Here is a 25899-nt window from a genome sequence, read left to right as displayed (position 1 = left end):
CTACATCCAGGTGTTGTACACGGCATGATCAACTTTAATCCAAGTTTATCTTACTTAGGCCTCCTTGGAGCCAGACTCAGATTTATCTGTGTTTGTGCGTGCATGTGTGTGGTTGTTTGTGATCAAGGTAATTCACTAAGTGTATAGTTTAATGGCAGGGGATTAGGGCCTACAGTAGACATATATAGGCTGCATGCTGATGTTTCCTTAACTCCAGGACCCAGAGGTTGGACTGACAGTAAGACTGTTACATTAGCCAATAATAGCAGAGTCACATGATTAGGGATTGAATCTGGGAGGGGGCCAAGCAGCTTTCCTACTTATCAACTGCTGAGCAGGTGGAATTGACAGCTAATCCAAAGAAAAAAAGCAAGAGAATCCCTTATTCACCCTCTGTCAAGTCCATATAAACACTTGCAAGATAACTAAGTAAGATCCAATCCGGTACAGTCTAACGTTAACAGAATAAAAATGTCTCATATGTTGATTTAAATTGCTAGTAATGTAGGGGAGTATGTATGTTTTCTAAATGTGGTTAAATATGTTTACTAACAAAAACAAACAGAACACTAAACTGGATGACAAAAATGGTTCTGAAAAAGGGGGTACCCGGTACCCTAGCCAACCAGGTAACAGCTCGCGCAAACTAGTAGCTGGCAAATTAGCGCTGCCTGTGCTTGTGCCTAACTTGGAGGCTAACAATCGTCTATTGAATGTTCTTTCAACATTATCGAGATTCTAAAAATGTAAACGTACGTCGCTTACCTCTGTTAAGACAAGCCTGTCTGTAAACGTCTAGGGTTCGCAGGTCAGGGGGAAAAAAAACACATTTCGCCTGTGCCTTATCAGCTTGCATGAAACCATCTCCCTGTTGTCATAGCACTGACACTAACGATAGAGTCCAATAGTTCTGCGCATGATCGGAAACGCACACAAACTCAAAGTCACAGTTTGATGGGAAGCTGAGTTTTATTGAATTGCATTCAAAGACAAACTTAATCCAAGGTCTTTTGTTTACAATCAAGGTTAGAATTGTTAAAAATTAACAAGGAGTATGCAACTATGCTGCTTTGTAAAAACAGCTGTTAACTAGCTGTTCTAAGGGTGGCATTCAAATAAAATTAAATCACAAGGCATTTGTATTCTGGATGCTTAGAATTTTTTATTAAAATAAAAAAATTGAGAACTTGGTTTTAAGTAGGTACTTGAGTTTCGCAGACAAATACTAAGCCAAGCCATAAAAAAAAACAGTTCAATGGAAGGGGATTTAAATTTTTAAATTGACATAACACTTTCCAGAAGATAGTTAAAACATAACTGTAATGAAACAGTTATGTAATGGCAAAACTGCAATGCATAACTGTAATGGCAAAACTGCAAATTTAATATAGACAATAATATTATTTCTGCTGACAAGCACTTCAGTTACTGCATAATTAATCCCATAACAGAAAATTATTGTTTTGAATTTAAGATCCAGTTTTACACACATATTGGGCCTAAATCTTAGATTAAAAATAATCTTAATCTGTGCCTGTGAAATTGGCTCCAAAAGCTGTGTGGGACATGTCAGCACCTCAAAGTTGGAACAAGAAAATGCTGGCTGGAGCTTTCATTTGGCCCAAATTTAATTATTCTTTGTTGATTTACATTAAATATACCACTGAATGTAATACTTCAGAGCCCTAGGGATTCTGCAATTATACTTAGTGTGATAATTTGGTACTGTTTAGAGAGGAAGAGAGGTATTCAACTCCCTCCACAAGGACAACAAGCCATTTCATGGATTTAATCTAGTCCAGAACTAACACACTTGATTAGACTTGTCAATTATCAAGCCCTTGATTAATGAATCAGATGGTTCAGGGCTAAGACATTGCGATATGTCTAGTGGATTGGGCTGAAAACCTAGGAAAAGGGTATTACAATGTCACTCTACAGGGTCCGGAGTCTGTTGAATTTCTGTTCTATGTCATCCTTAATTTCACACACCTGGTATCCCAGGTGTTGCACTGAAAAAAATATTGGAACTGGCTTTGATGTCCAGAGTTGAGTTAGGATTTAGGGACATATAGGTTATTTCATCAAAATGTATTATTAGTTGTAGTTCCAGACAATATTTAGTTTATTTGTAAAAAAAAAAATGTTTAGCTTCTTGAGTTTTAAATTTACCAAAATGCTAAACTGATTAAGCCACATTCATTTTTATTTATTTGGAGGGTGTAATTGCCCTGTAAAGGGGCACCACTGTACACAGATGGGGGTTTGGAAGAACAAATGACATTGATATAGATAATCAAACCATTTCATCAGGTAGACCCACAAAGTCATTCTGAAAATGACTTTGACATGCTGACTCCACAACACATGTACAGTTGTAGCCCAATTCTTTAGAAAATTTAGTAAATACAATGAAGGATCGAGTGTTTACATTATGATAAACTAGTACAAATGTATATAGAAAACAACTAACAATGGAATTCGATCACTGTATACAAAAAAACTACATTTTAATTGCAACTGCATACAAGGAAACGTTACTAACCGTGTTGCTGTTCTTACCCAAAGCAGGCTTCAATTGATCAATCTGTAGTAGGCTACTTTGCGTCAGATTTTTTGGTGATCAGTTAACATTTACCCGTTTACACTTATAGTTTAGTTTGACATTAAATATCAACATTATAATAAAAGTAGGGCTCGTCCGGGATTTGAACCCGGGACCTCTCGCACCCTAAGCGAGAATCATACCCCTAGACCAACGAGCCGACTCTTCGTCACGGCAAAAAAACGTTATCCAAACTATATTAAATTTTCAATACTTCCAATCACATTTTAGGATATGCGTTTGCGTGTGACTTACCTCTCCGTATCCCACACACAACTTGGGTTGTATGATTTCGTTTTATTGACAATTCCCCTTTCACACAGAAATGAGTTAATAGGCGACATGCAAGTGTAGCGGCAAAACTCAAAAGCAATTGTGTAACACCATCACATACATTTTTACTGCACTAATTGCGTTGCTAACCGGTTTGAAAAAGCAATAATAAATCTCAGGGTTTTGTGAATATTGAGAATTTAGCACGACTATTCGACATAACCAGGCACTGCATGAAGGGGCATGCCTAAAAACAACTCTTTCGTGCTACATTGGCCATATACCACACCCCCTTGCGCCTTATTGCTTACTTGTATCATTCATACATACAGTGCCTTCATAAAGTATGAAAACCCTTTGATATTTGTTCATGTTGTTTTAAAATATTCACTAGTGGTTACCTGGTATTATGCTTGATTTCTGAATCACTAATCCATCTGTACCCCTTACATCTGTAAGGTTTCTCATACCAATAGTGATTTCCAAGCACCAAAGACCAGGTAGGCCAAGGACAATGACTATTAAATGTGTAAACTATTTAAAAGCAGACACTAGCTAAGTATGTTTTTGAGGTTGGTAAAGTTCAGGACATTCACCAAGAGGCCAATTTTAAAACAGTTACAGTTTGTGAACTGAGGATCAATCAACAATATTGCATTTACTCAATAATCCTATGATAGTAAAAAATTAAGACTATACATAAAAATAGTCTGAAACATGCACCCTGTTTGAAACATATTGTATAATCCAAGTGTGCAACTCACCACAAGACCGCTGTAATTGCTTCCAAAGGTATTTTCAATATGTATTGACAAATCTAATTACAATATTCGTTTTTCATTTGTATTTAGTCATTTTAGAATTTTTTATCAGTATTGTGTTGATCACTGACATAAAATAAATACATTTTAATGCAGCAAGTTGAAGAGGATCAAGGATGATCCAAGGAGGAACATTGAATACCTTAAGAAATCACAGTATGTTATCCTAATGCCACAGATTGACAAGGAGCCACATAGCCCACTGGACGTTAAGACTGAAGTTCATTTCCACTCCTCTCATTGAAATGCCCAGTGGCCAGGCTATGGCAACCTATGAAATGGTATCTAAGTTGCAATATGATCTCACATGTTCTTGGCCCTGCCTTCCTCCTTCCCCAGGTTCTGCCCACTTGATTTCAACTGCATCCCATTGAAAATAACAGCCAGTCTGAAATCTTGGTTTACTGTAGTTAGAAAAATATTTCTTAATTTCTTAATAGAAATTACACATTAAATGTCCAGTATACAGACGTACTGTAAAATAAAGTGCTACTTGCAATTTAGCTACAGTGGCATAGTCCCAACGTGCAAAACAACATCCTGTTAACAAAGGCATATGCATTTCTTTAGCAAGAAAAATAATACATCAATGAAAACTACTGATATTATTCCTACAAAGGTCACTGAGTGTATGGTTCACCCATACAGACAGGTAAAGTGCTTTTTTCAGACCCACATTACTTCCTGTAGCCAAACTGGTGCACCATGCCAGATGACACAGTATGGTGAAATGCATGCTGGTACTGTTTGAAAGAGATTGCTATGTTTTTGTGTGAATGTTTGGTTTATGATATGCAAACTTAGTACACTGATACAAACATTACACTATCAAAAAAAGTAAGGAATAACAAGTTACAAAACTGTGCAAATTATAAAATGGTTGAAATGTCTTTTGGGTAGCTATAAATTTTTCGTTACAGGGTGGAAAATGTCAACAAGACTGCAACACACACAAACACTGTAATTTAACAGTTCCTTCATCAGATAATTATATTTTCTTTTTAAAAGTTCCAGTGGCCAACTGTGATTGTTTGTTTGGTGGCAGTTGTGGGATCCAACGAGTGGTGCCCATGGAGTTAATGTCTGTCGAAAGGCTGTATCTTGTCTTAGATCCAGAGGTTGATTGCATTTCCAGGGGTTTGGGGAGTGGCGAGTGGGTAGCTAGGGGAAGATTTATATAATTTTCTGAAGGATTGAATTGGGCACTTCTAGAGTCTCATCCTTTACCAGGACAATGTCATAAGAGTCCAGATATTTCTCCAGTCGCTCCTCCACCTGTCAGGAAAAAGAGAAAAATGACAAAGATTGGCACATGCTTACACAGCCTATCATACATTAATAACCTGCACTACAGTCAACCACATATTTGCAAACTTCTAACAATTTGGGGGGAGGGGGCCATTTAGGGGGGCACCTTGTCGTTGAGGTAGCCGATCTTGAGGATGTTCTCCACATTAGGCACGCCATCGGCCATGTTGAGGTCACCTAAGGAGTCTCCCAGCAACACAATGTTGCAGTTGTCCTTCAACTGTTTGAAGTACTCTGTGTGTCGCAGGGCACCATCATGCTTGTTGAACACATGGATGAGCTCCCCCTTAAATCCCCTCAGCTCACCCTGGTAGAAAAAAACCCTTGAGTTTGGATCTGTGACGCATTATGCTATTTGCACTTCAGACACCCAAACCGATCAGGACACAGCCCCGTCAGGTTAAACAACAGTCAGCCCCGTCAGGTTAAACAACAGTCAGCCCCGTCAGGTTAAACAACAGTCAGCCCTGTCAGGTTAAACAACAGTCAGCCCTGTCAGGTTAAACAACAGTCAGCCCGTCAGGTTAAACAACAGTCAGCCCGTCAGGTTAAACAACAGTCAGCCCCGTCAGGTTAAACAACAGTCAACCCCGTCAGGTTAAACAACAGTCAGCCCCGTCAGGTTAAACAACAGTCAGCCCCGTCAGGTTAAACAACAGTCAGCCCCATCAGGTTAAACAACAGTCAGCCCCGTCAGGTTAAACAACAGTCAGCCGCGTCAGGTTAAACAACAGTCAACCCCGTCAGGTTAAACAACAGTCAGCCCGTCAGGTTAAACAACAGTCAGCCCCGTCAGGTTAAACAACAGTCAGCCCCGTCAGGTTAAACAACAGTCAGCCCCGTCAGGTTAAACAACAGTCAACCCCGTCAGGTTAAACAACAGTCAGCCCCGTCAGGTTAAACAACAGTCAGCCCCGTCAGGTTAAACAACAGTCAGCTGCATCCTCAACATGTACAATGTTCTCCACCAAGGACGGGTGGACTTACGTTCTCGTCAAAGTCCATGAAGTTGGAGACCACCTTGACGTTAGGGTGATAAACCCCCGCCTGCCGGATGATCTCCTCCAGGACATCTCCCAGGCCCGCGGAGAAGATGAACATTGGCACGTTGTGCTGCTGCAGCCGGTCAAAGAACTGCTCATAGCCCTCCCTGTGGGACACCAATGTATGCATTCACACCACTGGCAGCTAGCTGGCATTAAATTAGACAGACAAATAAATAAATGACACCACAGCCAGACATTTTGTTGACTTTGTGTTCATGAATAATAATGGCCACTATGGTTTAACTTGGGATGAGTCATGGATAGTGCATGGCTGCACCCCTGTTGGCTAGTATATAAAATATCAAAAGTGAATAATTTAGCAGATGCTTTCATCCAGAGCAATATCCTTTTTGTATTATTATTTTTTACCTCAAGCAGGCGTCCGAGTCTCTCACGACCTCTGGGAGTTTATCTTTCTGTAGCCTCTGCTCCACCAGTAACGTGTGGGACTTGAAATACCTGTCAACACGTTTGTCAGTGCTGATTAATCAACATTTGTTATTTGTCGATCATTAAAGAGGAACATCAGCAAATGTCTAAAATGTGTTTTATGTGCTTAAACCCTCCATGGTTTAGTTGGTTCTATACCATTAGTTAAACCTACAACACCAACTCACTGAAAAAGTCAATATTACAATTAATTTAATGTATAATGGTTTTAAACACACATTTTGTATACTAATTTGTATCCAAATTAATCACTTAGTACTTGTGTGTGTCTGTGTATATACACTCACCATTCTACTATGAATGGATACTTCTCCTCCATTGTTAGATGAGGGTCAATCTCTATTGGGTAGTATGTGTTCTTAAGCTCCAGTAACTAAAAGATACATGGAACATTAATAAGCATTAAAGGGGCTATTAATAAAATCTCCACCAAACCAGATATTGTATAACCTTAACTACTATTGTAGCTACAGAAACAAGTTTGCATGGATATGTTTTATTTGCAATATTAATTGCCCTTTTTAGCACACTAAGCATAATTAGCATGGGAAGAGAACAGAAACAATCGGAGTACATGAACTGTGGTTGAATAGCCTGGCTAATAACAAGTCATGTTTATTTATCCTGCAAACATCAAGGATAGCTCATGAAGGGATACAACAATAGTTGCTTTATTGATTTAGCATTATCTCACTGTATATACAGCTGGGCTCTATATAAGCAGAAGAAATACCAATACAAAAATAATAATGAACATACTTTTATCCTGCAATCTTCAGTGACCAGCTTGCAATTGTCAATGATATCTATGTGGAGTAAACAACATTAGTCAGACAGGTCAGAGACTGTCACAGGCAGGCCATTTATTTCACCAAGCTGGGTCTATGAGGAACCTACTATGGCACGTGGGGCAGCGTTTTCCGTTGATTGCGAACCGGCTTAAAGTCATGTCAAAGTCGGTGATAATCTGAAGACAAAAACCGGGAGACTTAATAACGATAATCAAGCTGTCACCAGAGGGAGGCACTGTTAAACCAGGAGACTTAGTAATGATAATCACAATGTAACTTCATTCAATACACATTTTCAGTTTATTTTTGCCCAATAATATTTCCCATATTATTATACCTGTAGTTTGGAGGCTCCACCTTTGATCATCCCACAGATAATCTGTTCCACCCGCTCTGGGTCCCTCATATGGACTGTGTTCTTCTCAAACTCTGGCATCTAAAAGAGAGAAAGAAGAGAAGTGAAAGTATAAGTAGGCTTCTAATTCACTTCCACAGGTTGCATGCTACCCTAATGCATCAAAGAATTGACAAAACTATTTCAGCAAATCATTCAACAAACCGGTCCTCTTGAGAGGTGGGCAAAAAAGGAAAGGTTAATTAGAGGGAAACATGGAGGGGGGGGGGGTTCAAAGAGGGTGCTGTCATATTTTTCCACGGTAAGACGAGCCAGCAAGAGTAGACAAACAAGATATCCCATGTCTACAACCCCACCCTCCCCCTGCTCCGTCTTCTGAGCCCGGACAGTGGGATCCTTATTCCTTCCCGACCACCACCCATACAACCCTGACCAGGAGCGGGGGAGACCTGACACTGGCAACCTCCAGGGCTGCATAGCACCGAGGTGGAGTTACAGAGAATGAACAACAACCAGTCTAACTATATACAGTGCACATTTTCTTACACACGACGCATGTCAAAGTGTCAGAAATAAAGGTGAGAGATGAACTACACATTCCCAGGGGCCTGCACCATAGAGATTGAAAGCAGCCTCATCAAGCATTTGTCTTCTAAACTTTGGGACAAATAAAAGGCAGGTCAATGCAGGAATGAAACAATACATGAATCCTACTTCCAGTTGGAGTGTATTCTCCTAATCCTCTACTGTACTTGGCTCCCAAGATTGCATGTTTACAGCTGCTAGTAAAGAACAACCTTGACAACCTTGGGGGGGGGGGGTGGAGCTGGTGATTACATAACAGAGTTAGGAACCTGACCAACCAAGGGACAGAAAGCCAGCTCCTTATTAGAACATTGAATTTGTTTACATCATATGTTGACACAGTATTAATTAAACATCTTCCAGACATTCAGTGTAATTTATTTTTTTCCAACTATTTAATGGACATTATTATAATACTGTAGCCTAGTAATTTTCTCACACTCCGTTTGTAGCCGGTGCTAATAACAGGACACTGAGTAACACACACACACACGCGCTTACCTTTTTCTGTGGTCTTGTGCAAAACAAGTAAAGGGAGTGAAGAAAAGGTTTTCTGTCAGCAGCAGGCTTATATAGGGAACGCAGCATAGAGAGGGCGTCACCCAAAATAGATTAGATCAGATAATCCCTCCCACTTCAAAAAGCCAGTGACACACAGATACAAACACTTGGATGCATATGGCACACAAAGATTAAATTCACTTGCACACACACTTCACTATTCTTGTGACGACCTTTTCGGGAATACATTATATTTCAATTAAAAGTTATATTTTCCTTCAGCCCACAAATCTAAAACACACAAGATTGTCTTTCCCTATTGTGGAGAACTTAGACCTAACCCTAATACAGAAATCCATTTTCCCCTATTTCCTAGCCCTAACTCTAATTTTAACAAAAAAAACTACTTTTATACATTAACTTAATTTAGCCATAATACCTACCAAAAGATCTAACTGTAAACGCTTAAACCTAAAAGGAACAACATTTTAAGCCAGGAAATTCCATTTTCACCAGGGGGGCCTGCTAAACCTGAGGAATTATATGTAGGCTATACCTAGGAGTATTGGGTCATTACTTCGGTCCACCACATAGTATGTTAGGACATGACCCTAATGTACCTCACCTACGGGGTCAAATACCTTGTTGCGCAACGTGGGCACAAAGTCCTAATCACATCTGGCCAAAATAAGATTAAACACACCTATCTTTTCATTGATTGATCAAATAATTAGACAGAAAGGTTGGTCAATAATTCTCAGGTCAGCACTTTCTCATTAATAGTGACCGTTGAGATACAGTTTGGATACCAGACATTCAACCTTCCTCCACCTGAGCCCTCTAAAGCATGGGTGCACTTATGAAGTCTTTTATGAAAACTGTAAATGACAAAAGGATTTACAAAAGCAGGTTACAACTAGTTTTGCAGGAGCTGTAGTCCCATAAATAGGCTTAACTTATTAACAATGGTTTGAAAAGCTGTCACACATTGGATGTCCTAAGGGAGTCTATAGAAGTCCATTGATTCAACTGAGAAGAGTAACAATTTGGGAAATAACCCATTGTCAGTTTTGTTACTTTTCCAACAGCTGTCAAAGTGCTGGCTCAACATTCCATTCTACAGCTGACCAGAGGTAAACTAGAAACTACCTCAACTTTAACTGGCCCACCACCACGCTACTGCAAATGTAGTTCCTGTATTAGTTGTCTGTATAGACTTTCAAAACAATTGGCACACTATTTTATAAAAAGGCTTCATAAAATTAACACAGGTAGGCCTAATGTGGAATATATTGTAGAAAATGTACACTCACCTAAAGGATTATTAGGAACACCATACTAATACTGTGTTTGACCCCCTTTCGCCTTCAGAACTGCCTTAATTCTACATGGCATTGATTCAACAAGGTGCTGAAAGCATTCTTTAGAAATGTTGGCCCATATTGATAGGATAGCATCTTGCAATTGATGGAGATTTGTGGGATGCACATCCAGGGCACGAAGCTCCCGTTCCACCACATCCCAAAGATGCTCTATTGGGTTCAGATCTGGTGACTGTGGGGGCCATTTCAGTACAGTGAACTCATTGTCATGTTCAAGAAACCAATTTGAAATGATTCGAGCTTTGTGACATGGTGCATTATCCTGCTGGAACTAGCCATCAGAGGATGGGTACATGGTGGTCATAAAGGGATGGACATGGTCAGAAACAATGCTCAGGTAGGCCGTGGCATTTAAACGATGCCCAATTGGCACTAAGGGGCCTAAAGTTTGCCAAGAAAACATCCCCCAAACCATTACACCACCACCACCAGCCTGCACAGTGGTAACAAGGCATGATGGATCCATGTTTTCATTCTGTTTACGCCAAATTCTGACTCTACCATCTGAATGTCTTAACAGAAATCGAGACTCATAAGACCAGGCAACATTCTTCCAGTCTTCAACTGTCCAATTTTGGTGAGCTCGTGCAAATTGTAGCCTCTTTTCCCTATTTGTAGTGGATATGAGTGGTACCCGGTGGGGTGTTCTGCTGTTGTAGCCCATCCGCCTCAAGGTTGTGCGTGTTGTGGCTTCACAAATGCTTTGCTACATACCTCGGTTGTAACGAGTGGTTATTTCAGTCAAAGTTGCTCTTCTATCTGCTTGAATCAGTCGGCCCATTCTCCTCTGACCTCTAGCATCAACAAGGCATTTTCGCCCACAGGACTGCCGCATACTGGATGTTTTTCCCTTTTCACACCATTCTTTGTAAACCCTAGAAATGGTTGTGCATGAAAATCCCAGTAATTGGATTATTCAGACCGGCCCATCTGGCACCAACAACCTGCCACGCTCAAAATTGCTTAAATCACCTTTCTTTCCAATTCTGACATTCAGTTTGGAGTTCAGGAGATTGTCTTGACCAGGACACACCCCTAAATGCATTGAAGCAACTGCCATGTGATTGGTTGATTAGATAATTGCATTAATGAGAAATTGAACAGGTGTTCCTAATAATCCTTTAGGTGAGTATATATATCAATTACGTGTTGAAAATGTTGGCAAGGGGATCAACCAAAATAACATTCATGAAATTATAACATTTCTTATTTGTAAGGGTGTACCTTCCTTCCAGCTGAAGGTCCCACCTTGCAAACCAATCACTGGTTTAGAAGACAAAGAGTGATCAGTGTCTCCTTCCCCAAATGACCTGCTGCACACCTGAATCTCATACTGATTGTGACTGGTGGGGATATGTCTAAGACAAGGCAGTCCAACCCTGTGCCTGGAGATCTGCTGTCTTGTAGGTTCTCTCCAACCCTGATTCATTTCTGCTAATTCTAACAGTTAGCTGAATCAGAAATTAGTGGTGTTGGAGAACCTATAGGACGGTAGATCTCCAGGAACAGAGTTGGGCAGCACACAGTGAGATCTTTGAGAACTGTGCTATTGTTGTGGAACCGCTGGGGGTGCAACAGTATGCCTGATCCAAGATATGATACGTCTTTGGGTCATTGTCTTGCAGAAGAACCAAGATCTAACACAATATGTCCAAGTAGCATATTATGTTCTTTTACGCACCAGAACATTTATACTATTTAGCAAACTCCAGAGACTATCATTTGTTAATAGCTCCAACAGGCTTTATTTCCTCGCAAAGCTCCCAAATAAACTATTAGCATGGAGTTGGAATCTAACTGTCGCCCTTGGACTGCCTTCTGAACCATCTTCGTCGCTGTGTGTCGGGGCAAGCTCCTGGGTTCTCTACCTGGTAGGTTTACCACTGTTTCACTGGTTATAAATACACGGCTCAAAAAAAATAAAGGAACACGTAAATCACACATCGGGTCGCGATGAACAAAATATATTAAAGATCAAAATCTTTACTGTACATTGTGTAATTAATTGAGAATAAAATGATGTAACAATGGTCAATGGAAACCAAAATCCCCCAACAATTGAGGTCTGGATTCAAACTCACACCGAAAATCAAAGTAATCACAGGCTGTTCCAATTTCTTCATGGCAATTCGTGTGAACTGCCCCCACGTGCCTGTATACTCTCCCGACAACATCCGGGTATGCTCCTGATGAGACCTGGATCAGGGCATCAGTGAGCTCCTGGACAGTCTGTGGCACTATTTGGCAGCATTGGATGCACCAGCACATTGGATTGAGGTCCGAGGAACATGAAAGCCAGTCAATGGCATCAATGCCTTTGTCATCATCATGTAAAGCACAAGGCCAAGTTGACCCTCCAGTGGTTACAGCAGAAAAAGGTGAAGGTTCTGGAGTGGCCATCACAATCTCCTGACCTTAATATCATCGAGCCACTCTGGGGAGATTTAAAACGTGCGGGTTCATGCAAGATGAGCAAAGACTTTACATGACCTGGAGGCATTTTGCCAAGATGAATGAGGAGCTATACCACCTGCAAAAATGTTGGGGCCTCATAGACAACTATTACAAAAGACTGCATGCTGTCATTGATGCTAAAGGAGGCAATATACAGTATTAAGAACTAATGGTATGCAGACTTTTGAACTGGGGTCAGTTCATTTCCTTCTTTGTTGCCATGTTTTGTTTTATGATTGTGCCATTCTGTTGTATGTTACTAGTGGAATGTATAGATGAGCAAAGAAGGCAAATAGGCGAGGGCAAAAAATTAAAAAATGTACAAGAATATGCAAGTGGGAATTAATAGTTGTTCAATGAGGCAAATGCAAGTATAACTGGCAATTCTGACTGTGCTATTAAGCAAGTTGGAGATATAAGGTCTATGCAACTGAAATGCAGTAGTAGCAGCAATAAGGTTCCTGAGGTAGACGTGCATGTATCAGCCGAAAATAGAAAAGCAAGTACAATGGTAATTCTGAATGTGCAGTGCAGGCATATTGAAGCTGCAAGGTGGCATATGCAACTGAAATGCAGGGATAGCAGCAATGACGTTCCCGAAGTAGACAAGCAGTACAAGGGAGTAGTGCAACAAGGTCCCTGAGAGGTAGTACTAAGCTGTGGATGGGAGGGTATGGTTAGAGATGGGATGGGTCACAGAGTTCAGCAGGGTTACAGTAGATGGGGAAAAAACTGTTCCTGAGCCTGCTGGTGTGGGTATGAAGAGACCTGAACCACCTGCCTGATGGGAGGAGGGCAAACAGTTTGTGGCCTGGATGTGTCTCTGATGATACCGCACACCCTGTGCAGACACCGCTTTACATGCATGTTACCTCATTTTTAAACACTAGTGAAACATGAAACAGTGGAATGCCATAAAAGTTCCTTAAGACTGGGATGTTCTTAAATAAATGTTAATCAAGATTAAAACATTTTGTCTTTAAGAATCCTTAGAGGTGCCACTCATTTGAGAAAAGTTATTAGTATAAAGTATTTTTGTATAGCCTTTTTGGCTAATCTTTATCAAAGGTGACAATCATTTAGAATTGTGACAATGTATTTGACTACTCCAGTGAACTCCAGTGACTACTCCACTGAAGTCTTCCTCAAAAGTTTTCATGACCCAGATTTGTTCACCAAAGACAAAGTTTACTGAGGACACAGTGCTGCACCAGAGAATGAGGGTTAGAGTTCAACTGCAGTTTGTATTCAGTCTACTATCAGCCATTGTGCAACAACAGATTAGAGAAGGTGATCTGAGGCCTTTGGCCAAAGATATCAATACCTAGAAGCATGGCTAAATGTGGCCATTGACCTAAGCTTTTGTGACAACACAGCTTTAGGTTACGTCAGGGTCTCTTAAAAAGGGGGGTCATTTACAAATGGGGTATTGAGAAAAAAAGGTTGGTTTATAGACCACGGGTTACAACAATTACATCCAATAGCCACTGCATTGTGATAAAAAAAGTAAAGCTAGAAAAGATAACTCCATCAACTCATGTCATTCAGAAGAATGTACAATGATGAGCCAAAACATTATGACCACTCACAAGTGAAGTGAATAACTTTGTTCAAGGTCTGGGTAGATTAGATGGTAAGGGAACAATCAATTCTCATAATCAGTGTGTTGGATGCAGGAGAAATAAGCAGGAGTAAAGACCTGAACAACTTTGACCAAAATGTTATGGTCAGACGACTGGTTCAGAGCATCTGACCTGGCAAGGCTTGTGGGGTGCTCCCGGTCAGCAGGGGTGAGTAACTACCAACAGTGGTCCAAGGAGGGACAAACTACAAACCAGCGACAGGGTGTTGGGCCTCCAAGGCTCAATGATGTGTGAGGAAAACTAAAGCTATCCCATCTGGTCCGGGCTGACAGAAGGTCTACTGTGGCACAAGTCGCAGAAAATGTCAATCATGGTTACGGGAGTGCTGTGTCACAACACACAGTACATCACACCCTGCTGCGTCTGGGGCTGCATAGCCAATGACGACCCCCATGATGACCCCTGTCCATTGTCGAAAGCACCGACAACAGGCATGCTGTTGGAACTGGACTTTGGAGCAGTGGAAGAAGGTCACCTGGTCCAATGAGTTTCCTTTAACATCACGTGGACAGTCGTGTGCATTTGTGTGCAGTTTACCTGGGGAAGTGATGGCACCAGGATGCTCTGGGGGAGGACAAGCCGGTGGAGGGAGTGTGATGCTTTGGGCAATGGTCTGCTGGGAAACCCTGGGTCGGGCATTCATGTGGATGTCAATTTGACACGTGCCACCTACCACTTCATGGTAATGGTACTCCCTGATGGTAGTGGCCTGTTTCAGCAGGATGATGCGCCCTGCCACACTGCACACATTATTCGAGACTGATTTGAGGAACATGATGAAGAGTTCAAGGTGTTGCAATTGCCTCCAAATTCCCCAGATCTCAATCTGATTGAGCATCTGTGGGATGTGCTGGACCAACAATTCCGATTCACGGCGGCTCCACCTCACAACTTACAGGACTAGAAGGATCGCCTGCTATTGTCTTGGTGCCAGATACCACAGGACACCTTCAAGGGTCTTGTAGAGTCCATGCCTCGGTGAGTCAGTGCGGTTTTGGCAGCAGGCGGAGGACCAACATCATTTTAGGAAGATGGTCATAATATTTTGCTCGGCAGTGTATGTTTTGTTTCTCTAGTCTACACAATATCCAAAAGCCATCCAAGACACAGAACCGAACTGACAAGACTAGGCACTATATCAAAGGGGGAAATAGAACACCATCAATGATTAAGTTATTTTCCACATAGAAGAGCACACAACAGTAATGCCCAATGTTCTTCTCAACTTCCCAATACCTTAATGCAGGGCCATACAACTCTAGCCCTGGAGAGCTATAAGAGAATGACTCCGACCTGGGGCACCATATGCGTGCAAATAACTTCCAGGTAAGAAGCAAAAATCAACAGTGTTTTGGTTTCAGGATCTGAGTTGAATAACCCTGCCGTAAACCATACTTCCTTCTGACTGAAATACTGTCACTTAATAGAGTCACTTTCTTACATTGTGGGGCTGCATAAAAAAAAAAAACAAGGATACAAAGCTTGTCAAACTACAGCCTACATACGAGTAAGAGTGGTGCACTTGGGTGAAGCAGCCAATGTATTATAATAATAATCATCACCCTGCCCATCTACTAAAACATTTTCCAGCAAATGTAAACTAGTGTTTGGGACTTTAGGTAAACAAAGGTAAAATAGAAAAAATAATTGAATAAATGTTCTCTGGACATGCTGACAATGAGTTCATGAATTTTGACCTTTGCAGTGTCATGTCCATAGAACAGCATTCTGTAGGTCTATGTGCTGTTCAGTGATAATATGGAGATATGGTGGGGCCTGTGATGATGTGGAGATGTGATGGGGCAGGGTGAATGCAACATGTTATCAGAAAATACTGGCAGACAATTTGCATTCTTCTGCACAAAAGCAGCGCATGGGGCGCTTTTGGACTTTCCAGCATGACAATGACCCTAAGCACAAGGCCAAGTTGACCCTCTAGTGGTTACAGCAGAAAAAGGTGAAGGTTCTGGAGTGGCCCTCACAGTCTCCTGACCTTAATATCATCGAGCCACTTTTGGAAGATCTCAAAGACGACCAAAGACTTTGCATGACCTGGATGTATTTTGCCAAGACGAATGGGCAGCTATACCAACTGCAAGAATTCGGGGCCTCATAGACAACTATTACAAAAGACTGCACGCTGTCATTGATGCTAAAAGGGGCAATACACATTATCAAGAACTAAGGGTATGCAAACTTTTCAAACCTACAGTTGAATATGAATCCCATAAGAAATAAAATAAATGTGTTTTGCCTGCTCAATCATGTTTTCTTTACAAATGGTAAATATATTACCAATTCTCCAAGGGTATGCAAACTTTTGAGCACAACTGTAAGTATACATTTAAGTGGAAAGTATGTGCTATAAGAGCTATTATGCTTGAAGGATCACTCCAAATACAAAGGAAGTCAGCCCTGAAACAGACCTTTATTCACGCAATAAGACGAGTGCATGTGGTATACAGCCAATATAGCATGACAAAGGCAGGGGTGGCATTAATGCTGGATTCTATGTTTTGCAAGTAGAAAGAAAAACATAAAAACTGTCTTGCATTCAGAAAACACATTTATCTGAAAAGTCTGATCCTCCAGACATGCTCCCACTCTGCCTGTCTATGCAGTTTGGGAAGGTTGTGTGTCAGGAGAAGCTGTAAGTGGCATATTCCTTGCTAGGTTATGTCATTCATTAAGATTGAAAACTTCAGAGTCATTGTTATTTTAAGTCGGTCCACATCACATTTTCGCTAACATTGTGAAACATAGCTGGCCTGGTTTTTTTCAGGGAGGTTTGCCTAGTATTAGGAAAGTGTTTAGTTAGCATATCATTCTAGCTTCTGTGAGAATTAAATGAAATGAAATAGTTAAATCTAGTGGTCCATTCTTTTAAAATAACATCAAAAAGGAATTCCTAACTGAATAAATAATTCAAACAATTTTCTCTGTGTCAAAAACTTGTAATTGATTTAAAATCACATAGCATTTCATAAGTTCTGTATGGTCACATAGCATTCAAATTTTTTCCCCAGCAGTCTAGAGCACAATGCTCCATGTTTGCATGCATTAAAATGCATGTATTAACTCTGAAATGCATTGTGCCTAAGAACAGCTCTTCACCGCAGTATATTGGCCAAATACCACACACCCTCTGGCCTTATTGCTTACATATCCCATGACTACCGGTCTGCATTAGGATGCAATGAATATTCCTAAACATGAGACACTGGCGCTCAGCTTGCTTTAAAATAAACCAGTTTTTCTTATTTAACCGACTTCATTTGTTTGAATGCAATCATTGTCTTGCCTACCATCTAGTGGCCAATGACGCTAAATACAAGACACCATTTCCACCCCAAATAACCATAACCAAAACCTTAACCATAAAGTATATTTCTGTTGCCCATGAGCAAACCTGCTGCAACAAGATACTTTGTAGTGGAAGTTGTTTTAAGTTAAGACCATGTCTCATGTTGTATTGCCTCCAGCATGTCTAACAGGACCAACGTCCTTTTTACAAAAGAATATTCTGCACATCAACTAAATATCAGTCACTCTGTGTCTAAAAATCACTGCACTCTCCCATGATTACAGTAGATACAGAATACACCATTAGTGGGCAGACTTGTTCGAAGTAAGCAGCAGCTTACAGTTAGCTTATTTCACTGCCCGTACAGTAACTCCGCATAGTTTGTAAGCTAGCCGTTTAAGCTGTACTGCACCAGAATTAAGGACCCATTAACAGAAGTGGTCTCACAACCTACAAATTTGGTTTAAAAAGATGTTAGAGCTCTCTAGTGAATCTACTACTGTGACGTAGAACAATGGGCTAGAATTAGAACATTCAGGATGTGTTCTGAAGACGAGCTGTACTGTTGAACCTAGGTGCCCAGGCAGATTTCAGAGGAAAACCAAATAGCATTGGAGAGTCTTTGACAGACAAATTCATAAGATGTTACATTACGGCACAGATCACACGAAATTGGTCTGTTCCAGATTTACATACACTATGTTACGTATTCCCCTGTGACCATGTTGAGGTACAAATGCACTCAGTGGAGCAGAGCGAAAAATCCCCTCAAATGTGGCTGTTTTTTTCACAATTACTGTGAAACTATAGAAAGCACTTTGGATATAAACTAATATAATGAAACTGGCATTCCTGACGGATGCAATAAACTAAATAAAATATGGGACAAATGGTGTTAAAATATAATATTTATTATAAGATAACATTATGAAACTGGCATTCATGATGGGTGCAATAAACTAAATTTAATATGGGACAAGTGGGGTTACAAAGCATTCAGTGTGTCAACGGCCACTTCCAGCATCCCTTTTGGGTTGGAGATTTGCTCAGCAAGCAAGGAAACCAGTTAACTACAGTGGCTTAACAATTAGCTATGTCCTTTTTATGCCCATTGCGATATAAAAAAAACTGTGCTTCCACCAGCATACACAGTGCAACACTCCTTAGATAGAATTGTTTCCCATATTTAGCAAGAAAACATCTGAATTTGTGAAATATTTTTTTGTCTGGATTAAATCTGACTTCTCTGGGCAAGAAACTTGTTTCATTAGGCTTTTTTTTCCCGTAACTACTAGTGGAGCTATCACATGAATGATTTGCTAGATCACTGCTGACAGCCATTACACTATATTGCATAAGCCATTAAAGTAGAGCCATCATCAAATGGAGAAGCGCTTCATATACTGGGGACAATGCCATAAATCACAAGACAAAGGTTAACTCAGAACCTCAGTCGGCTGTGGGACAAACCAGGGACTCTGGCAGCCAGCAGGAAATTCCTAGAAGTAGCATGGTTTGAATAAATTCTTAGCCACCATCCAACCCAAGACCTACTGTCTATGATATTTTTTTTTTGTTTTATAGAATACTCAAGGTAATTTCAGGATTAGAATATGAAGATCCAACAAATTCTGGTCCATCAATTTTGAAAGAAAACAAAGACTTCAAAAACAATTGGTCTAATGCCAAAAAATAAGTGAATAACACAAGCACAACTATTTCATACTTGACTCATGGTCTACCAGTGTTTAACAACACACAGCTTTGACTACTGTAGATACGTTGGTCAATCATACTTTAAAGAACAAAGTATCAGGGCTGAGTGTCTGCAGATTGTTGCTCTTACTGTGTACATGACTCGTTAATTAAGGTCACTAACTAGTTAGGATCTCCCCTAACCTGATTGGACACCAGTTGAAAGAAAGAAAAAAACAGCATACACTTGGCCCTCTGTGGAATCGGTTGGAAACCTGTGCTCTAGCATCTAGAGGGTGAATAGCAGAAACAATGCATTTACAATTCTGCATAGCCTTAGCAGGTAACCATAGTGAGGGAAAAAGTATTTGATCCCCTGCTGATTTTGTGTGTTTGCCCACTGACAAAGAAATTATTTGTCAATAATTTTAATGGTAGGTTTATGTGAACAGTGTGAGACAGAATAACAACAAAAAATCCAGAAGAATGCATGTAAAATAAATTATGAATTGATTTGCATTTTAATTAGTGAAATAAGTATTTGATCCCAGGTGTATTTTATACAGGTAACGAGCTGAGATTAGGAGCACACTCTTAAAGGGAGTGCTCCTAGTCTCAGCTTGTTACCTGTATAAAAGACACCTGTCCACAGAAGCAATCAATCAGATTCCAAACTCTCCACCATGGCCAAGACCAAAGAGCTGTCCAAGGATGTCAGGGACAAGATTGTAGACCAACACAAGGCTGGAATGGGCCACAAGACCATCGCCAAGCAGCTTGGTGAGAAGGTGACAACAGTTGATGTGATTATTCGCAAATGGAAGAAACCCAAAAGAACTGGCAATCTCCCTCGGTCTGGGGCTTCATGCAAGATCTCACCTCATGGAGTTGCAATGATCATGAGAACGGTGAGGAATCAGCTCAGAACTACACGGGAGGATCTTGTCAATGACCTCAAGGCAGCTGGGACCATAGTCACCAAGACAACAATTGTTGACACTACACCGTGAAGGACTGAAATTCTGCAGCACCCGCAAGGTCCCCCTGCTCAAGAAAGCCCATGTACAGGCCCGTCTGAAGTTTGCCAATGAACATCTGAATGATTCAGAGGAGAACTGGGTGAAAGTGTTGAGACCAAAATCGAGCTCTTTGGCATCAATTCAACTCATTGTGTTTGAAAAAGAGGAATGATGCCTATGACCCCAAAAACAATCCCCACCATCAAACATGGAGGTGGGAACTTTATGCTTTGGAGGTGTTTTTCTGCTTAGGGGACAGGACAACTTCACCACATCAAAGGGACGATGGACGGGGCCATGTACTTTCAAATCTTGGGTGAGAACCTCCTTCCCTCAGCCAGGGCATTGAAAATGGGTCGTGGATGGGTATTCCAGCATGACAATGACCCAAAACACACGGCCAAGGCAACAAAGGAGTGGCTCAAGAAGAAGCACATTAAGGTCCTGGAGTGGCCTAGCCAGTCTCCAGACTGTAATCCCATAGAAAATCTGTGGAGGGAGCTGAAGGTTCGAGTGGCTAAATTTCAACCTCAAAGCCTTAATGACTTGGAGAAGATCTGCAAAGAGGAGTGGGACAAAAAGTCATGTTTTGCCGAGGGGTTAAATACTTATTTCACTCATTAAAATGCAAATATATTTATAACATTTTTGACATGTTTTTCTGGATTTTTTTCTCTCACTGTTCAAATAAACCTACCATTAAAATTATGGACTGATAATTTCTTTGTCAGTGGGCAAATGTACAAAATCAGCAGGGTATCAAATACTTTTTCCCCCTCACTGTATTTAACAATCTAGCTTCAAAACTTGGTTTGGAATTACATTGTATAGCCTTGTGGTAAAACAAAAAGCAAGCAGAAAAAAAATACTGTATGCAGGTCCATCTGAACTGGCACAGGACAGACAGAACTTCTTATAGGAGCTAATATTAGCTTGCAATTTTAGCTACCTCTATACAAAACTAAACATATATTTTAATAGCCTATCCTGCCCATGGTATAACTATATAACTGAGTGAATAAATGCTGGTTACACTGGACAGAGATTTTGTGTAGCTTATTACTTGGTAGATAACTTGCTGCGTAGATGGAGAGATTGTCTGTCGGAGAAATTATGTCAGAACGCTTTTAAGGGTACATTATCAGCATGTGTATGAATTGCTTGAAAGCGATGCCACCCCACATAACATTTGCTTTCTCCACTATATTTAATATTCTTTTAAATATTACATTGACAAAACCATGATTGCTTGAATGATGTTAAAAATCAAATTCAGCAAAACAGCCAATGTTTAGGTCTGTAGATGAACAACATAACAGATGGTGTGTGGGACACAGTCACTCATACAGATACAGTAGGCCTATATACACTGTTAAGAATAATTAAGGGAACACAATCCTCACAGTAAAAGTATCAAGTTAATTAAAAACTTAATGGATATCAATATGTCCAGCTAGGAAGCAATGTCACCTGTTTTGGTGGAAACGAAAGTGACAACAGGTGCACTGGAGAGACAACAGCAAGACAATCCCCAAAAGGGAAGGATTTTGCAGGTGGTGGCTACAGACAAAGGTTCTCTCTTCATCCTACCTGACTGATTCTTCTCTAGATTTGCGTTTTGCTAGTGTCCTTGTCACTACTGGTAGCATGAGGCGGTACCTGCAGCCCATTCAGGTTGCACAGGTACTGTAGTCCAGCTCCTCCAGGATGGCATACCCATGCGTACCGTCACAAGAAGCTGTGGTGTGTTTCCCAGTACAATCTCAAGAGTATGGAGGAGATTGGCTGTTACACGAGGAGAGCTGGACAGGGCCGCCAAAGGGCATCAACCCAGCAACAGGACCAGTCTCTGCTTCTTTGTACGAGGAGGAGCAGGAGGACCACTGCTAGAGCCCTGCAAAATGACCTCCAGCGTCTACTGGTGTGCATGTTTTTGACCAAACTGTCAGAAACAGACTCCATGTGGCTGGCATGAGGGCCTGACTTCCTCTAGTAAGACATGTGCTCACAGCCTAGGACCATGCATTCGCCAGAGAACGCCAGAATTGGCAGGTCCGCCATTAGCGCCCTGTTCTCTTCACAGATGAGAGCAGGTCCACACTGAGTACGTGACATACGTGAAAGAATCTGTAGATGACATGGTGAACGTTATGCTGCCTGCAACATCAACCAGCATGACCAGTTAGGTGGTGGGTCAGCGATGGTCTGGGGAGGCATATCCTTGGAGGGTTGCACCAACCTCTACGTGCTAGCCGATGGTATCCTGAGTGCTGTTAGGTACCGTGATGAAATTTTCAGACCCACCGTCAGACCTTACACTGGTGCAATGGGCCCTGGGTTCTTCCTGGTTCAGGACAATGCCTGGCCTCATGTGGCCACAATGTGCAGGCTGTTCCTGGATGACGGAGACATTAATGCCATTGACTGGCCCTCACGTTACCCAGACCTGAATCCAATTGTGAACCTCTGGGACGTTACGGATTGGCGGAGCCAACCCAGCTAAGTAGCACCACAGACTGTCCAGGAGCTCATTCGTCTCATCATCTACAGATGTTGTCAGGAGTGCATACGGGCACATGGGGGCCATACACACCACTGAGTCACATTATGAGTTGGAACAGCTTGTGATTTCAATTGTGTACTTTGATTTTCGGTGTGAATTTGAATTCACCTCAATCGGTTGGTGATTTTGGTTTCCATTGACCGTTGTTACATCATTTTGTTCAAAATGAATTACACAATGTATAGTAAAGATTTTAATCATTAATATATTTCCTTCATCAAGACCCAATGTATGATTTCAGTGCTCCCTTAATTTACTTGAGCAGTGTATAAAAATACAGCCTCATGACTGCCTGCTTTACTGGCATTAACACTTTGTTCCTTATGTTGAAAGAACAACAAGATACTACAAATGCAAATGCCACACCTAGAATCACCTCTGGACATTTTGTTGGCTTTCTTGTGCATGAGCAATGACATGACACACGCCTGGCCAAGAAACTGCTAAGCCAGTTGTCCAATTAATTTTAACATTAATAAAACAGGGGCCAATATACAAAAAAGGCTTTAATCCTTACAATGCTCACTAATCCAGGTGAGGGTCAAGCAATTGGTGCTTTAGAATGTGGCTTTTTACATCAAGATGTCTGAATCATGTTGCCGCTCATCCCGACTCTTTGCTGGGCACACAATATTTAGTCTGGCTTAATTCAAACGTGCCATATAGGCTGTATAGAATTCCAAAGGGCAACTTGAATAGATTACTATAGCAAAAATTGATCTAAATATAAAAAAATATTTAAGCTAATTATCAGTTGCCTTACAAAAAGACAGATTCAACGTCAATAAGCTGGCAACCCCGTAGTAAGTAAAAAATACGAGGGGTGTAGTATACATGGCCAATATACCACAGTTAACAACTGTTCTTTTGAGGCGCATTTCGGATACATGCCGACACTGGATACATACGGTGTTATTCTTTAGGTACTCAAACCGGTCATTTATATTTTTTAAATTATATTTCATAAGTGACGTCGGATATTCAGTCCCCAAGACGTTTAATAGCCTACACCTATAGTCCCTCAAGTTCCCACAAACAAGAGGACAAGGAACGTGAAAAAACAAAGCTCACATCTTTATGTCAATTTTATGACAGAAGGCTTGAACTTGATCAGCAGACTTCAAGTCTTGTTCTGTTGTGATTTTGGAAAGAGTGGAGGACAGAGCAGTGGGGTCTGCTGCTTACATAATTCTGAAAGAAACCATTGAACCCACATTCTTTCAATAATATGATTGCAATAACTGGAGTACTTTAGAAATCGAGACAGCTTTCAGTCATATAACTGTCTTGGACCGATTTCTGTGCCACCATAATGACCTCTAAAAACATTCTGTTTGTATATACATCCGCGACTGCGCAATGCACAAGCACTACACGCGTGAGTCCACTCACCATCTCAATTATCTTGGTTTTCTTCCCTGCTCTCTTCTTTTTCGCGAACATGTACTGGGCAAGAACCACACCACCGAAAAGGACACATACACTGGCACTGGCCGCAGCACCGACTTTTACCACGGCAGTTTTATCCATGGTTGTTCTGTTCGTAGAACAAACCCTCCAGCGATTTTCTCTCATGTCAACATGGTCCCTCCTTCTATTGGCAACAGTGACTACGTTCCTACGTACACTTTTTGCCGCAACCACTGGGGCTGAATGGGGAGGTGATGTGCATTAATACGCTACTAACATCTGTAGAAGCATCTTCAACTATCTAATGGACCCCAATGTCGATTTCATTTTGTTGGTATTTAGTTATGTGAGTGAAATGTGTGTTACTATTAAGAAAAATAAATAACACTAATACTGGAAATATACTAACATGAATGAATTAAATAGCCACTAAATTGATTTCCACAGTCAGTCATACATACTTTTTGGTCTTAATTTAAGGCTAAGGTTAGGCATTAGTTATGGACTAGCTTAATGTTGTGGTGAAGGTGAAGTTTAGGTTTAAAATAATACCTACTGAATGCACTCCATTTAAAACATGTTGCCAGTTAAAGTAATGTGAGCAAGTATTTAGTAGAAGAGTTAATGAAGCTGCTATAGTGATCGACCCTCTGCCAAAACAAGCACAACGCGATAGAGACGCCAACTTATAGGCTCTACTGCCCGGTCTTTCTTGCCATGTAAAATATTATTTCTGTTTGGGACATTTTCTGGGGACACCAAAAACAGGGACAAGTCCCCGGAAAATGAGGACGTCCGCTCATCCTAAAAAAGATGATTTGGTTCTGAACTCTGTAGTCGTAGCTAATTGTTTTATATTATTGTCAGCATTGGTCTGAATCTGCAACTATCATTAAATATATAGATATGAGTCTTGTCAGGATATAAACAACCTACATTACCATATAACTATCAATTGTTTGGAGAGGAATCAACTATAGGTTAATAAAAGCTACTTTCCACCAGTCTAACTCTTTTGGTGAAGTGAATATCCTTCGACCATCTCTTAACAAGGGCACATGTCAAGGTCTGGGTAGATTAGATGTAGTAGTCAACATGTTAGAACCAGGAGAAATGGGCAGGAGTAAAGACCTGAGCGACTTTGACAAGGGCCAAAAGGTTATGGCCAGATGACTGGGTCAGAGCATCTCTGAAACGACAAGGCTTGTGGGGTGCTCCCGGTCAGCAGTGGTGAGTACCTACCGACAGTGGTCAGAGGAGGGACAAACCACAAACTGACAACAGGATGTTGGGTGCCCAAGGCTCATCAATGTGCTAGGAAAACAAAGGCAACCCCATCTGGTCCCAGCTGACAGAAGGTCCACTGTGGCAAAATTCACAGAAAATGTCAATGATGGTTACGGAAGTACTGTGTCACAACACAGAGTACATCACATCCTGCTGCGTCTGGGGCTGCATATTCGATGATGACCCCCATGATGACCCCTGTCCATTGTCAAAAGCACTGACAACGGGCACACAAGTATTGGAACTGGACCTTGGAGCAGTGGAGGGTCACCTGGTCCAATGAGTCCCATTTTCTTTAACATCACACGGATGGCCGGTTACGTGTGTTGTTCACCTGGGGAAGTGATGGCACCAGGATGCACTGTGGGAAGACGACAAGCCGGTGGAGGGAGTGTGATGCTCTGGGA

At 41.1% G+C, this 25899-nt stretch overlaps 2 protein-coding genes and 1 non-coding gene across 8 annotated transcripts in view; all 3 read right to left on the bottom strand.

Annotated features, from left to right (window-relative positions):
• The window catches only part of bbs9 (Bardet-Biedl syndrome 9), a 161779-nt gene extending 160892 nt beyond the window's left edge, over positions 1–887 (bottom strand). For 2 of the 5 annotated variants that reach the window (XM_020041396.2, XM_034289086.1), the window contains exon 1: positions 766–880. Coding sequence is in view for 2 of the 5 variants with exons in the window: in XM_034289085.1 (XP_034144976.1) it covers positions 757–856 (100 nt within the window). In the remaining 3 variants the exon portion in view is untranslated. Of the gene's footprint in view, positions 1–756 lie in introns of all 5 variants that reach the window. The other 3 variants (XM_034289085.1, XM_034289084.1, XM_020041397.2) reach the window with 3 other exon arrangements.
• A 1806-nt stretch (positions 888–2693) lies between these two features.
• On the bottom strand, positions 2694–2765 carry trnap-agg. The gene has a single exon. It is a non-coding gene; the product is annotated as a tRNA-Pro (tRNA).
• An 837-nt stretch (positions 2766–3602) lies between these two features.
• Positions 3603–24399, bottom strand: nt5c3a (5'-nucleotidase, cytosolic IIIA). Of its 2 annotated transcripts, none has more exons than XM_010885299.5 (9): positions 24188–24399; positions 7632–7730; positions 7401–7470; positions 7263–7309; positions 6791–6876; positions 6423–6512; positions 5995–6157; positions 5114–5314; positions 3603–4974 (listed from the first exon to the last, which is right to left on the bottom strand). In XM_010885299.5, the coding sequence occupies exons 1-9, from the start codon at positions 24368–24370 to the stop codon at positions 4873–4875; spliced, it is 1041 nt and encodes a 346-aa protein (XP_010883601.1). In that variant the 5' UTR covers positions 24371–24399; the 3' UTR covers positions 3603–4872. The 2 variants fall into 2 exon arrangements, with proteins under 2 accessions (XP_010883601.1, XP_012994903.1); XM_013139449.3 differs by lacking the exon at positions 24188–24399 and adding an exon at positions 8736–8819.
• Between the last annotated feature and the right edge of the window lie 1500 nt (positions 24400–25899).

The sequence above is a fragment of the Esox lucius genome, chromosome 20, assembly GCF_011004845.1.
Source record: "Esox lucius isolate fEsoLuc1 chromosome 20, fEsoLuc1.pri, whole genome shotgun sequence".
NCBI lineage: Eukaryota > Metazoa > Chordata > Actinopteri > Esociformes > Esocidae > Esox > Esox lucius.
The sequence above is the reverse complement of the archived record's forward strand: the minus strand, read 5'-3'. Positions and strand labels throughout refer to the sequence as shown.

Excerpts from the sequence above, each read along its gene's own strand:
- nt5c3a (XM_010885299.5), bottom strand. The coding sequence starts at position 24,370 with ATGAGAGAAAATCGCTGGAGGGTTTGTTCTACGAACAGAACAACCATG. Across the intron at positions 7,731-24,187 it reads AAACCAAGATAATTGAGATG|ATGCCAGAGTTTGAGAAGAA; the intron begins GTGAGTGGACTC and ends TCTCTCTTTTAG. Across the intron at positions 6,513-6,790 it reads TATCCATTCATAGTAGAATG|GTATTTCAAGTCCCACACGT; the intron begins GTGAGTGTATAT and ends ACGTGTTGACAG.